Genomic DNA, 15671 nt, shown 5'->3' with positions numbered 1-15671 from the left:
AACAGCAACATCAGACTTGTCATTCTCACTCATCTTATTATCAATACAAGACTCAGTAAGATTTTCCATACTTTGAACTCGTGAAGGTTTAGAGTCTTGGACTGAAGCTGACTGCCTAGTTGGGGACTCAATTTCCTTTTTGAGATTCCTCCTGTAGTATGTTTTCCAGGGAAGTTGGTTTGTGAGTAGGAGTATGGGATGTGGATCAGAGTCAGACACAGTACTAGGAGTAGGTTCGACAAACTCTAAGGTACAGTTAGACTCTTCACTCACACTCTCTCTGAAAATGACTAACAAGAAAGAAGGGTCGATACTTACAGAAAGTAACCTCCATAGTGATAAAGTATTTTCTAGAAGGTGGATGAAAACATTTATAATCGCACTTATGAAGGGGATACCCAACAAACACACATGTTTGAGCCTTATGGGTAAATTGGGTCTCATTAGGGGCGAAATTATGGACATATACGGTACACCCAACTACACGAAAGGGAATGAAATTAGATGAGTATAAGGGTAGGACTCCTTAAAAAACTCTAAGGGAGTTCGAAGGTGGAGGACACGAGAAAGCATCCTATTGATTAAATAAGTTGCGATAAGAATGGCATCTACACACAAGTATGAAGGAAAGTAGATAGCATAAGAGACCGAGCTACTTCTAGAAGATGACGGTTTTTCACACAACCACCCCATTTTGTTGAGGAGTGTAGCACATGAGCTTTGGGGAACAATCCCCTTCGAGATTAGAAACTCACTAAGATTATGGTTTTGAAATTCCCGCCCATTATCACTTCGAAGAATTACAATTTTTGTATTGAATTGCGTTTCAATGGTGTGATAGAAGTTTTGGAAAATAGAGGAAACTTTAGATTTATCTGTGATAAAGAAGACCTAGGTAAAACGGGTATGATCATCAATGAAAGTTACAAACCACCCTTTCCCAGAAGAGGTTGCGACTTTGGATGGACCCCAAAACATCACTATGGATAAGAGTGAATGGTCATGTGAGTTTAGGAAATGAAACCCGATGTTGTTTTCCCCGAATACAAACATCACAAGATAAAGAAGAGACATCAATTTTAGAAAATAAATGGGGAAACAAATATTTCATAGAATTAAAGTTCGGTGGCCCAATTGAAAATGCCACAACATACAATCATGATCAAAAGTGCTAAAATAAGAAGACAGTAAACTAGCCCTAGAGATACTACTACTGAAGGTATCATCATCAAAGATATAAAGTCCCCCTACTATGCCGGAGAGTGCCAATTGTCCTCCCCGAGCTCATGTACTAAAATCAAATAGATTGAGGTAAGAAGGTAGCTTTACAGTGTAGCTAACGAGTAATCTTGTTGATAGATAACAAATTGTAAGAAAGCTTAGGCACATGCAAAACATTCTAGAGAGAGATTCTATCAAAGGGAACTATTTGTCCTTTGCCAGCAATCAGGGCAAAAGAGATTGGCTATTCATATTTTCTCATTAACGGCACAGGGAGTATAAGAGACAAAGTGCTACGAAGAACCTGTCAAGTGATCTGTACCCTAGAGTCTGAAATCCAAGGAATCTTCCCATCAACTCTAATAAGACCAAAGAACTGAGGCATACCTAATTGAGCAATGGCACCCAAAGTAGGAGTCTTGGTCTGGCTTGCAGTAGAGCCAGTTGATTGAGAGGTGCTAGCAATGGCACTCTCACTAACGTGGGCACGCTGAGTTCGGTTTCTCGTTGGACGACCGTTTCTCACCTCCTGGAGGACGATCGTAGAGTTTCCAACACTGATCCTTGGTATACCACAGTTTTTTGTCGTGCTCACATACATGCATTAGTTTCCCACTATTATTTTCATTATCATGGATCGAGCGCTAGGCACTAAAGGTTGCAGAGTCATTGGTAAGGGTAGTCAATACACCCATGGCATTTATACGGTCTTCTTCAAGACGGACTTCAAAACACACTTTCATTAGGGAGGGAAGTGGTCTCTATCCAAGTATACGAGTAACATAAATACGGTTAGTTTCCTCAAGTTTAGCATATTGTATACCGTCATTTGGTGTGTCCCAAACTGTCTCCCTGCACAAATTCATCTCTTGCTAGAGAAGGGAGAGCTTATTGAAATAGGAAGTTACGACCAGGGTCCCTTGTTTGCAATCGTAAACCTGTTTTCTTAGTGTATACAATTGAGAGGCATTCTAACGCTTCAGTGAAGCGTCTGAGTTGTATCCCACAAATCTTTTGCAATAGTTGTGTATAGTAGAGGCTTACCGATTTGTGGTTCCATTCTATTAATCAGCATGGGGGGCTGAATGAGTGAGTCCTCTTGTTTCTAGAGTCATTCTAAGCCCAGCGGCGCGTGGAGTGATGGAATTGGTGGCTGTCCGTAACCGGAGGACAGTGGTGGTGCATGGGGTTGCAAGTGACAAGAAGGGTTTGACGGCTAGACAAGGAATGACATGCGAGAGAAGCTGGGCCAGGCAGTGAGATGATTGAACAGAGTCGCGTGGGCGCACGCACCTGACAATGACAGTGCATGAGGCAGATTCCAGCCACTGGGCTGTGCAAACGAGGGTAGGCCCATTGTGACCGTCAGCGTCTTCTGGAAACTGGTAGAGCAACTTTTCAATGGCGGCGGCGGTTTCTGGTTTGGCTTGGGTTCCTCCTAAATTGTTTTCTAGAGTTTCGTTGGTGCTTTGCTCTGACGCAATAAAAAAGAAAAACACCGACTTACGTGGAAACCTACAATATTTATGTTCTTATTATTTTCTGATAAAAAATAGGTACAATGTGGGAAAATAAATAGAATAGTACAATAAGATAAAAAAGTAAAAAAAAAAGGGTAAATTTTGCATAATCTTCCTATGGGTCAAGCCTACTAACTCTAACAGCTTATTTCCTAATTCAGGCTATCTCCCATTCGATCTGTAGGTTGTCCTGTTCTAGTGGACTAATCATTTGACAATCTCTTCCAACAGTGATCTGTTGCAATTAGGAGATGATCTTCCATCTTCCCATTGGGCTATCCTTGAATTTACCTCAAGACCTTGCCATTTGGTTGGTTTGTGGAAGTCTTCACTGGCAGGTGATGTAAAAAAAGAAAGCTAAACTCTTTTGGAATTGTAAACTAGAGCTTAGCTTGAAAAAAATTACAGAATTCTTGAAGAAGTTAGAGAAAGTCATTAGATACTTCTGTTAGTGCACGGTTTATGTTTTCATGACAAGAGTACCCATCATAAAAATTCTTCCAAAATTACTGTGTCGTATGGTTTCTTCAACAATCTTGATTTGAAGGCTTATCTATTGTACTCTCCTCTCGGCCGAGGTTTTCTTTTCCCCCAATCCAAGTTCTTTATCTTTTGTCCTCAAATGAATCATATTTTCCTATATTATAATGTATGTATTAGTGAACTGAAGGTAAAATATCTTAAATTTAATTTTGCATTAAACTTTGACATAAATAGCTTCGAATTTTCTCTTCAAACTTCTCCAAACCACTTCGATTTTTTTTTTTTTCATTTTCAATCGATATATTTGGATCCAAGCTTCTTATATTTTCATCTTCTGAATATCCCGTAGTTCTGTATTATTGTTTCAAAGTTTTAATAGCATGCAGCTTTCTTTGACAGAAACCTTGAAGTATAGTCTATAACTTATAAAAATGGAGGGTATACTTCTAAACATCTAGTATTTCTTGTAGTTTGGTATAGATAAAAACTATTTATATTTTAATCAGCAGTTGTCAGCTCTAATGCAGAAAGTCATTCAGAAAATCAGTTGGCTTTTCAAAACAATTCAAACCTTCAAAGAATCAGAAATCTTTGAGCTAAAATCCTTTGCAGCTCGTAGTGCGTTTACATAGTCACCCTGCAAAATACAACGGTTTGCGAAGATCTTTACTAAGTAAATGCAAACAGTAAACACTGATTTCAAAATCATGAATAATAATATCCTACTGGCGTACTTGTTTGTTAAGTGGTGTGTGATAACTCCGAAACTCAGAAGCTTTTATGATACCACTTTCATAACCTGAAATAAAAAAAATAAAATAAACAAGTTAACCAGGATTTAATGCATTCAGTAGCCAAGAAAAAAGTCCACACAAAAAGACTATCAAAGAAAAAACAGAAGTTATAAAAACAATGGAAATGTTAAGTTAATACCCTTCAAATTTACACTATTGGTATAAGCACCATGACCACCCTTTGCACAGTCAGCAGATGGAAGAGAATTGAGGAACCACGGAAGCTTCTCCTGGAATTGCACTGTAGTTGGACGGCCCCCAACCAAATCTGAGTGGTGAAAGCACTGAAAACAACCAGAGATTAGCACATGTCCCTTTCTTTGGCATCAAACTACCCTCATCTCACTCGATTAATGCACGGGCTATCTAATAACATTAGTCTAACTTCAACAATAGGCAAGCCATCTTAGGGGGATTTGGTATTTGGTACTGAGGTTTCAGAAACCCAGACAATAAAAATAAATCTCTTCTACTTAGAGTTCTTGTTAGTAAAGAAGTTTTTATCTCCGTTTCGAAAAAAAGAAACCCACACAATTTGGCATCAGTTATCAGCATCCACAATTTCAAATCCACCAAAAATATCATAAAAAGCAGTTTACATTGTTTAATTGAAGGATAAAAAGCACTTTGGTCCCTAAGGTTTGAGGTTGGGGTCTATTTAGTCCCTAAAGTTTCAAAACAAATACTTTAGTCCTTGAAGTTTTATAAATGGTTCTACTACTTGAGCCGTTAGTCGACTAACAATAAAATGATGTAGCAGTTAAATGACAAGCTAGCCCACTGATTTGACAAGTTTAATTTATTTAGAATCATTAATTTGAATTATGTGGCCTCCCTCTTCACCATTGTCTTTTTCAACCCTCCCAACCTTCTGCCTCGGTCATTGTGCATGTTTTTCTTATAGCCCTCAAGCTTCTCCAGGTTAAAGAACAAGTTGCTGATGTTCTCACCAAAGGGTTACTTAGGCCAAGTTTTGACTTGTGTTAGCAAGTTGGGTCTGATTGACATTTACGCCCCAACTTGAGGGAAAATGTTGGAAATAAGGGGCTTTGTTGATAGTTTATAAGCCCGAGGGTATTTTAGTGTTTTATTTTACCCTAAGTTTATTTCCTTTTTAGTATTAGGACCTGCTAAAACCTATAAAGTTATCCTCTCTTGTAACTTTTAGTGTGTGAAAATAATAACAATTGACTCTTTATCACGGTTTTTTCTCCTTTTAGGGTTTTTCACATAGACCTACTGTTCTCTTTTTTATTGTTTAACAAGCACCATTTATAAATCTCAGGGCCTAAAATATTTGTTTGAAACTATAGGAACTAAACAGATATTAACCTCAAACCTCAGGGACCAAAAGTGCATTGTACCTTAATTAAATTACTTGTTATTAACTTAAAATAGTTATTTTAATTTTAGTATGAATTAACTTAATAAACTATATATTACCAACAAATCTAAGTAAAATTTTTTTAGTAATTATTATATTAAGAAAATAAGTAGATTACTATAGACCATAAAAAGAAATCTAAACACTTAGAATTGATCCTACGTACCAAACACAGCTGTATAGCTTCTTACCCTACCATACCACATACCAATTGCTGCCTTATAGTATTGAAAGCTATGTAATAGAAATTAGAACTTTACAGTTGTACAATCTTTGCACACTCCTTCACTTGAGTCACAGAAACCATCATCCGGAAAACAGCAAGGAGGCTGCACGAAGAAATTTCCATACTTCATTAATCATGAAGTGGTGTCAGGTTGGACGATTGTATAAAAGACAACCAATGTTAGACGGACATATAGACTCATGCAGAAGAATTATGGTCATTTAAGAACTATATTCAGTATTATGATGAAAATATATAGTCGGAGCTTGCAGAAAATCTGAAGTTGTTAGACTAGGTGCGACCAGCAGCGGTAAAATAAAACATTGGGAAGGAAAGAAAATAGACCTATGGAGTCAAACCTGGTCATCAGGTGGACAATAAGAACCATTTGTAAATTTCCGGCAGCAACCAAATGCCTCTGGCGACAACCAGACAAGAAAATCATCGAGCCATGATGCTGCTGGTTTAGCAATGTAGTTCAACTCTGGTGTCAATGATGCTCTTGCTATCTAAAAAAAGAACGTAATAAGATGAATACATGTGTAACTTATGAGGGAAAAAGAAGCATGTCATACCATCAAGCAAGGTAATAAACACAAAAGTTTAGTAAGATCTAAAAGTAGATAAACGTATCCAGGTAAGTTGTCTCTCCTCCCCCCCTCTCATCTCTAATCCTCCCTCAGCCTCCCACCTTGGCACTTTGCCTCTTTCCGGTAGCTACACAATGACTACAATTTTACCCCAATCAGACTTCACTGTGGACTTTTCTGCATTAGAAACAAAGATAGAGATTGAATTTAAAAGCTGCAGGATAGACAACGTAGTCTTCATTTGGCACAAAGATGGAGTTTTTCAAGTAGAAGATGTTGACGCAAGTGTAATCCTACCCATCTCAAAATCGCAGCTTATTTGGTTCATTGAAGCCGTCTCAGATTTGAATCGAAAATCAGAGGATTCCTACTTTTACAAGAAAGAGAAACTGGAAAGGTGGAAGTTTCCAAGTTCAGAAATAAAAACGGTTGGGTGCTGAGGTGCAACATTTAGAATGGTAAAGGCGGAAGATTATTCATTCATATTCCAATTGATGAACACAAACAGGAGTGGAGAACCTTTGGTAAAATGCTTGGCAGTTTCAAAGCAAATTTTGAGTATAAAATTTGTTAAATCGGAGGTTAAACATTTATCCTTAGCTTCCCCCATTGGAAAGCATTTAGATTAGTCTATTTGGAAGAGCAAAAGTCCAAGAAGAGTTAATATCAGAATATGGATAATGCTAAATGGGCTCCTAAATTGCACTTTGATTATGTAGTCAAAACTTCCATCTCATATTTCATCTCCAAATATAAATATTTGTACTGTGTTTGCAGGATTCTGAAGATTTACAGCAATTGTTTGTAAGTGTCCCTTTGCAGAGAAATGTAGGCTTAAACTACTCAGGATCTTTCAACATCAATTGGATCTTTGATTCTGACTTTAAGAAGAATGTTTTCCAGCTCCTTATCAGCCCTAATCTAAAAGAGAAACCAAGATTGATATGGACAATGCAGTAAAGGCCCTACTTTAAGAAATTTTTCAGAGATTTGGTTTGAGCGAAATCAAAGAATACCAAAACAAAATTTCCAATTGAATGACTGTTTTGGAGATCGCTAGAATCAATGCCTTCTCATGGTGCTCCTTAGCTAAAGGGTTTGAAGTATTTTCCATTCAAGACATTAGTCTTAATTGGCAGGTGTTCTTATATGATTAGATGTTTTTATCAAGTTAACTGGTCAATCTGTCTAAGATCTTTGGATCGTGTTCGTGAACGTAGAAAGCTCCTTTCTGACTTTTCCCTCAATCAATCAATGGAGCAAGTCAAGACATGTCTTCTTTCTTTGAAGGCAAGACCAAACGAGTTAACCAAGGAACGACCCACAATCTCGGACAGAACACGACCCAATGCCTCCTGAAGAAGCTGGCGTCGAGAAGATAGGCAAGGATATCTGTTTCCCCTTAATTAATATTAAGAAGTTAAAAGACACCTCTACACTCGTCAGTAACCTGGGATGAAACCACAAGGTTACCCGAATCAACCACATCTAAGGGCGTAAGTTCACTTCTCAAGGCTACAATTTCACTTGGCTCCTTTGGGATACTAACTGATGTAGTAGGAATATGGTATTATGGTCAAGTACTCAATTTATTAGGATTAGGATCATGATTAGCTTCTTTGGTTTATTAGGATTAGAATTAGTTTCTTTTATTATTTAAGATGAGGATTAAGTTTCTTTTATTAATTAGGATTAGGATTAGGATTAGGATTAGGATTAGGATTAGTTTACTTTTGCTATAAATAGAGTAGTTTTCTTCTTGCATTGATAACTTTTAAAACATCAATAAACATTCTCTCATTTGAGTTACACCAAATTGGTATCAGAGCTCTAGAAAACTTAGACCTGATGAGCTGATGGTGGGAAGATGGGCTACCGACAATGACCCAATGACAACATTCAAAAAGGCGAAGGAAACAACCATCCTATCATTGAAGACATTGATCCAATGCTTGCGGTGAATCGAAAGCTCTATTGATGGTATCTTTTGTTTACTTGAACGCATGTCCTTGGCACTTGATCAAATAGAAAACAATATGGGTTTACCATGACCACGAAATGAAAAAATCAACCAAGAATCACATATTACCCCAAGAAAGACAGAATTTGAACGTGCAACAAATTCCTCCAAAACATGTACAAAATTTGCCAGTGATTATCCAAGAAAGACCAAGAAGGCAAGTTTACCAAAGAAGATACTACGACAACACCATGCCAACAATTGAAAAAAATGGGCCGAGTAAAGAAGATGAGGAAGAAATAAACTCAAAGAAGCAGGAATATTACATATAAACAGAAAAGAAGAAGTTGCTTCTGGAAATGAAAACAATGAAAACATTTTCCATTTAGAGATTGTGTAACCTAATTTGAAAGAGAAAATGATGTTGACAGTTAAGGAAAAATCGGGGAATAACCCATCCAAAATTTCAAATGTAGAAGAAAACAGGATCGAAACTCTAAGCAATTGAAGTGAAAATCGTTGACAACAAAAAACGGGGAGCAACCAAATTACCTACTTTGGACAAAGAAGATGAAGTGGGCAATGTTGTAGAGGAAACCAAACCAATAAAAACTGATCTTTTTGCACAAAAAAATGAAGAAACAATTCTCAATGAAGATGAAGATAAATTTTGGGCTACATAATCTCAGATGGATCGCAATTTACGCAAGGATCAATGAAGAAAAAAGAAGTTGCAATACGAAGGGGATGTTTTCACGATTCTTTCACAAATTTTCTGGTTTTTGAATTAACCTTAAATGTCCACAACCCTCCTAAATGGATATTATTGATGTTGGATGTTCCAAGATGCCTCTATTCGATCGACTTACTTTTTTATTTTTACCTTCATTTTCGTTTTAAAACTCGAGTACGAGTTTTTTTTGGAGGGATAGAAATAATGTAGTAGGAATAAGTATTACGATCAAATTTTTAACTTGTTAGGATTAGGATTAGTTTCTTTGGTTATTAGAATTAGAATTAGTTTCTTTTATTCTTTAGGATTAGAATTAAGTTTCTTTTATTAATTAGGATTAGGATAAGTTTACTTTTGTTATAAATAGATTAGATGTCTTCTAGTATTCACAACTTCTACACATTAATAAAATCTTCTCATTTCGTATACATCACTGGCCCCCATACGGGGTAGAGGTATTGGGGCATATTTTTGTAACTCTTTTTCCAGTTTCTAAGTTTAATGGGTCGAGAGAGATGGGGCATTAGCTGCTATATGCTAAGAGCATGATCGGGGTTCAATTGAAGGACAAACCCTTCTTACCAGAGTGGAGTTTTGGTAAGAGGGGGTGGGACCTTACTTCCTTGACTCTTGTCATGATCATGCACTCGACGAAAGAGCTTTACAAGCAACATTGCCCTGCTTCACTCAGCAATATTGTTGGATGGGTACCTTTTTGTGGATAAGGAAAGCTAGTCCTCTTACTGCTCCGCAGGAAAGGCATCCTTTTCTATTCTCCGATCAGGGAATGCGCTAAAAAAAAACGAGACTAATTTGCCTGAATGAAGAGGCATTGTTTTCTTTTTCAAAAAGAAAAAAGTAATAAAGAAAAGTATCGTTCATAATGTGCTTAGCGCAAGGTATGCACATAGATAAACATGGTGGATATAATTTACACAACCCCAGCATTATATTTGTCATTTGTGGGCTTAAAAAACAGTGAACCAATTAACTCTCTTATCGACCAATTTAAAGCTGAAATAAAGGAAGAAGAATTTCATGCGGTTAATATTTGGCATACCTCATTCAACAGGGAGTTTGAATCACAATGGCTGATGGAGCACAGCTGGTTTGTCTCTTTAGATTTTGAGCTGAGTAGCATTATTAAACATCAGATTGATAAGCACTTCATCTTAAGTCATTGAAACGACTCCATTTGTTGAAAGCAGAGCAATATAACTAAATTTACTGTAATATAAAATCAGAAGTAAATTTTTCTTTACGACTCTTTCAGGGGCCATTTGGTAGTTGTCTTTAACTTTCAATATCTTATAAGAACAAACATATATTGTCTCTTTGAAATTTAGTTTTGCTGTGTTTATATAATTTTTCTTTCAATCGTTGGTAAAGTTTGTATCTTTTGAGTATTAATATCTATTCACTATTTCAATGAAAAGGTTCATTTCAAGTTTGTACCTTTTGAACATTAATATTTTTTAATTATTTAAATGAAAATATTTTAAAATCATTTTTCAGATGTTCAATTATCTCGTGGTATTCATTAGTTTGTTACCACAAATGGCAACTTCAATGATTTGTACTTTCCATGGAAATTTGTTGAAGTTTGGGGCTCGTGAATGAGGATTTCAAGTAGATAACCGACCTGGTCATAGTTCTTATAAACAACTTAAAACAATCAAGAAAACTGTTTTCACAATGGACTTGCAAGCAAGGTCAGGGACAGGATTTGGAAAGATTTCCCGAGAAAGAAAGCTACAAAACAAAACTGTATCGATTCTTCAAAAGAATCCTTGATGTATATGCCAGATCAAGAAACCTGTCATTCTGTAGGATTTCACTTGGATAACAGTTCTGGTTTTTTGTTCCACTTCCTCCAAATGCTCTCTCATAATTTTTTAGGTAGTGAATTATGGCTGATTCAGGACAACAATTAGGTCTCAACCTGTACCCTCTGCGTCTCTAAATTTCTTTAATTGTATATTCTCACTTATATGCACACAAGCACGCAGATACATATAATTGAAACAGTGCCAAATAATGTAATTTTCTTCAGAAAGAGAGAAGAGTTTTGTTAAATAGAACAATCCATTGCAAATAAGGAAAAAATAATTTTGGCAAATATAATACAACAAATGGAATGAAATATAATACAAACAAGGAAATAATTACCACTCCCCTCAAGCTGGTTTGAAGATATCAATCATTGCCAGCTTGTCAATCAATTTGTTGAATTGCCACTTTGGAGGGTCTTTAGTTAACACATTTGCAACTTGTTCAATTGCCAGAAGGTAGGATATGCATATTACTACCGCATCGTTTTTTTTCCCTTATTAAGCGTTTATCAACTTTAATATGTTTTGTCCTATCATGAAGGACTGGATTGTAGGCAATGGAAATCCTTGCCTTGTGTTATCACAGTAAATGCGCATGGGCATCGTCTGGGTGAATCTCAATGCTTCCAACAGTCTTCTTGTCCATATACACTCACAAATACCATGGGCTAAAGCTCTAAATTCTGCTTCTGCACTACTTCTTTGCAACACTGTTTTTTACTTCACCAGGCAACAAGATGTCCGCCAACAAAGGAGCAGAAACCAGGCATGGATCTTCTATCAGTCATGCTACCCGCCTAATCAATATCAGTGTAAACTTCAACATTGAGATGATCGTGCCTTTTGAAACAATAACAGAGCAGAAGTTTGAACACAGGACCTCCGTAGACCACCTACTCCGATACCATCTTAAATCACTGTGAACACCCACTCGCATCCAATTGTTTTCTTCTCTGGTGGGCTAGGCCTATAATCAAATTTTTGTGCCAATGCCAGTTATCATGTGCCAGCACACCTTTACCTTCCTTAAAAACAGCCATAAATTTCCAACAATCCAAGCCTATAATAAAGACCAAAATTGTACTGTTGAGGTTTCATTTCCGGGACCCTCCTCTAGGCATGTGTTTCTGCCCTACCATTTTTGGAACTCACCCCCCACTTCATCTACAGAATGATACCTCCAATGTTTTATTGAGAATAAGTTGAAGCCCAGGTTATCAAGGCATTGAAGCCAAGTTGAAAAGGGTAAGGCAAGCTGCTACGTGTTGAGGCGATAGCCAAGCATTTAGGTTCTAAAGGGCTGTCCTAGGTGCTGAAGGCCTCAAATCTTTATTTTAAGTATTTGTAATAAAGAAAGCATGTATATTGTATTTTGAACGCTTGTTTAAGAAATAAAAAAGAGTTGTTTGCTAGCTTGTGTTGTATGTTTCTTTATCACTCAGTAGTTAAAGGATTTAAGTTAAACTAGGCAATGAAGCTAAGGTTCAAGGATAAGAGTGAGTGTTCTAGCATTTCACTTGAAGCGTCAAGGCTGCTCAGGTCGCATTCGCATGCCGCAACGCAAGGTTCAGGACGCTTTGCGGGGCGGGGCGGGGCAGGGTGGGGCGTGACAAATGTCTATTCTTTTGCTCAACAATTCCATTTTGTCGAGGAGTATCACAACATGTGGCTTGATGAAAAATACCCTTTTCGTGTAAGAAACTGGCTAATTGTTTGTTGAAAAATTTAGTACCATCATATGAGCGAAGGAGGTGGATTATAGTTTGGAACTCAGTCTCAATCATATTGTAAAATCTAATACTTCTTTTACCTCCAACTTGTTAGTGAACAAATAAAGTAACCTAGTATGATCATCTATAAAGGTAACAAACCAATGCTCTCCACTACGAGTTAAAACTTTAGCCGGACCCCAAACATAAGTGGGAATTAAGGAGACAGGTGAAGAAGCCTTGTTAGGTTTGGGCAAATAAGTGGATCAACGATGTTCGGCAAAAATGCAACTTTCACATTGAAAAAAAGAACAATTAAGAACTTCAAGAAACAAATACTTTAAGTAAAAGAAATTAGGATGCTCTAATTTACGATGCCAAAGCATTATAGTTTCTTTAACAGAAGAAGAATAGACACTACTCAGGACCTGAACTTGTTTATGACTAGTTGAAACTTCATCAAAGTAATAAAGACCACCAATCATCCTAGTACATCCAATCATCTCCCCCTGAGTCCTGATTCTAAAAGGTACAGTAGTCAAAAGCCATTTTCTAAATTAGATTAACGATTCGACTTAGACTTTTATAATCCCATAGAATTTTCCAGCTTTAATATAGAGGAATGAACCAAGTCAAAAAATTTTGAACAGGAGCCAACGATAAATAACTTGGGTTGATTATAAGCCTTTCTTTCCGGTGTTACTAAAGCCCCTTAAGAATCTGAAGCTCACTCACTTCTTCAACCTTCAAGTTTTCTTGAAACTAGAAAACCCAGCAAATTACTTTCTGCTATACATCTAATCAACTTCTTCTTTCAGATGGCATACTCTCAGCTTGAAATCGGCTTGCTACACAAAATTACCCCAAAAGATCAAGGATCCGAAATAAACTCTGCTAAAGAAATAAGTTCCAGCCAAATACACAATCACTCTATGATCATACAGACCATCATTAGTGATCCAGAAATCTTTATACAGATGGTTCATAATCATCAAAATTGCAAGAGAACTCCACAAGGATTTGAAGAATCTGGATCAAAACTGCATTTTTTTGTACTTGTAGCAAAACCATAATCAGGAATGTCAGCTTAATTTGCTTCCTAACTACCAATTTTTCAAAAAAAAATATATATTAATCAACTCCTAGCTCCCTTTTATTCCAAAAGTACTTTTGAAGCACTATCACATCCAAGACTACTTTCAATGCTGAAGATAAAGTTTAAAGAACTCAAAAGGAAAGATATACCACAAGCTTCGATGATGTCATGCAAGTGCTGTGGGGTTTCTTCTCTAAATCTATGGAGAGACGTTTGTTTTTCTTCTACACCATCCTCCACAAACAATTCGCAGACATCGCTGATTATGTTCTCCAAAAACTCAGAATCTTCAACCTCTTCCCCTGCTTCAATCTCTTCTAATTCCTCACAACTGACACTTGAGACTGATTCAACATCTGAGTCTTGATCTTCAAGACTGCCATCTTCCTTTGGATTAGCAATCCCATATTGCACCTTACTTGTATTTTGCTCACACTTTTGTAGAGAATTAAATGAACCTGGCCTGGTATTGCAACCAATAACTCGGACTAGAGAGCTCAAAACTTCCAAAAGCTGTGGATTAGCTTCAGTGAATGAAGACTTGAAAGAATGATGACCTTGGTAATGCTTCACTTGAGCCTTGAATGAACAAGCTCCAAAAGTCTCGGAAACGAAAAGAGCAGTCCAAACATTGTTGAAGAAAGTCTTTTTCCTTATAAAATGCTTCAAGAACTTTGGGGGGCAAGAAATCTTTGTAGCTTTGTTAAACCGAGCTGACAAGGGAGGAGAAGATCTTACTTCTTTGTCGACTGACTTGCTGGCGCCTCTGTTATCAATAGGAAAAATACAGCTGCTTTTTTTTAATTTTATTTTTAGAGTTGGGTGACCTTTGCTCTCCATTTTTTGACTTTTCACATGGGATATTTCAAATTAGAAGATGTTGGAAGGAGCCTGGGACCCACTAAATCGATAACACAGCTGTCTTTTGCACTCTTCTCTTTCTTTAATAACAACTTTTCATTTTCTGACAGAGTAAATGCAGCTCCCATCTGAACTTTATTATTTTTATTATTGGCTGTCGTAGAGATTAAAGTCTTGCTGGCACTCTTATTCATAGAAACAACATTATTATTATCTTTATTACTGCAAATAAGTAACTGCTGGTCTCCTACAAGTGATTTTTCAAATGGAATAAAATTAAAAGAAGTTTCCTTTGGCGGTAAAACTGAGTTTCTTTTGATTGGTGATTCTGATTTTGAACGGCTCTTGGAATTCTCAGACTTCTGATTGTCTTCTGCACACTATTTACTAATGGAACTAACATTAGCCGGATGTTGAAGGGAAGAATTCCCAGAATCCAACGATGCTTTGCAGTTTCGGAGATATCGGCCTTTGATGAAGATGTTTGAACAACCTTTCAGACAACTCATAAGGGTTCCTTTGCGTACTTGGGATGGAGTTTGAAGGAAGGAGATAGTCAAACTTGGAGCTAAATGAACCTTCCCCAAAGCCTTTGTCCTTCATAACTTGGCTTAATCTGACAATATCTAAAGAATTAGAGGAATCCTGAGTAAATAAATCACCTTGTACTTTGCTGGGTGGATTGGATATAAAGATATCCCCAAAATTAAAAAAAAAATTGTTTCCTCTTCTTTCATCAGAAATCTCAATGGTTGTCGAAATGAAACCACACAGATTCTCCTTCACTTGAATCTTGGCTCATGAGACATTAATGAAGTTGATAGTTTCAGCTGCAATATTTTCTAAACCTCCAAAATGAGCTCCAATCACTTCAAAAGTTTTATTACACCAATAATCAAGTGGTAGATTTTTTATTGTAATCCACCCTCCATAGCCTTTCAAATATAACGGTCTTCCATGGAGGAGATTGTTTCACTTTTCAAACTTTAAATGAAAGACACCAAAAGATTGCCATTTTCCTGGATTTTCAATGAACTCCTTCAAAGGACCACGATCCAATTCAATCAGAGCATTGTCTACAAATGATATTTGATGATAACTTTTAAGTCGAAAAAGAGTTCTAATGCTTCATTAATTTTTACCCAACTATCAAATTCAAAAAGTTTTGAAACAACCCAAAGATTATCAAAATCTACTTTGAAGAATACCGGATTCTCAATCACCAAATATTTGCATGTACTTTGTTTTGTGGTATCAAAGAA

General features: G+C 36.7%; 1 protein-coding gene across 2 annotated transcripts in view; it reads right to left on the bottom strand.

The window, feature by feature from the left end:
* LOC101211336 (NPC intracellular cholesterol transporter 1) overlaps window positions 1–15671 on the bottom strand; it is a 55498-nt gene that overhangs the window by 5073 nt on the left and 34754 nt on the right. The window contains exons 26-32 of one of the 2 annotated variants that reach the window (XM_011658618.2): window positions 9972–10041; window positions 5988–6137; window positions 5663–5731; window positions 4158–4302; window positions 3959–4023; window positions 3796–3861; window positions 2289–2736 (exon numbers count right to left, since the gene is read on the bottom strand). In XM_011658618.2, coding sequence (XP_011656920.1) covers window positions 2725–2736; window positions 3796–3861; window positions 3959–4023; window positions 4158–4302; window positions 5663–5731; window positions 5988–6137; window positions 9972–10041 — 577 coding nt within the window. In that variant the 3' untranslated portion in view covers window positions 2289–2724. Of the gene's footprint in view, window positions 1–2288; window positions 2737–3795; window positions 3862–3958; window positions 4024–4157; window positions 4303–5662; window positions 5732–5987; window positions 6138–9971; window positions 10042–15671 lie in introns of those variants that run through there. The other variant, XM_011658616.2, reaches the window with a different exon arrangement.

The sequence above is a fragment of the Cucumis sativus genome, chromosome 6 (assembly GCF_000004075.3).
Source record: "Cucumis sativus cultivar 9930 chromosome 6, Cucumber_9930_V3, whole genome shotgun sequence".
Classification (NCBI taxonomy): Eukaryota; Viridiplantae; Streptophyta; class Magnoliopsida; order Cucurbitales; family Cucurbitaceae; genus Cucumis; species Cucumis sativus.
Note: the sequence above shows the minus strand (reverse complement) of the source record. Positions and strands in the feature narration are given on the sequence as shown.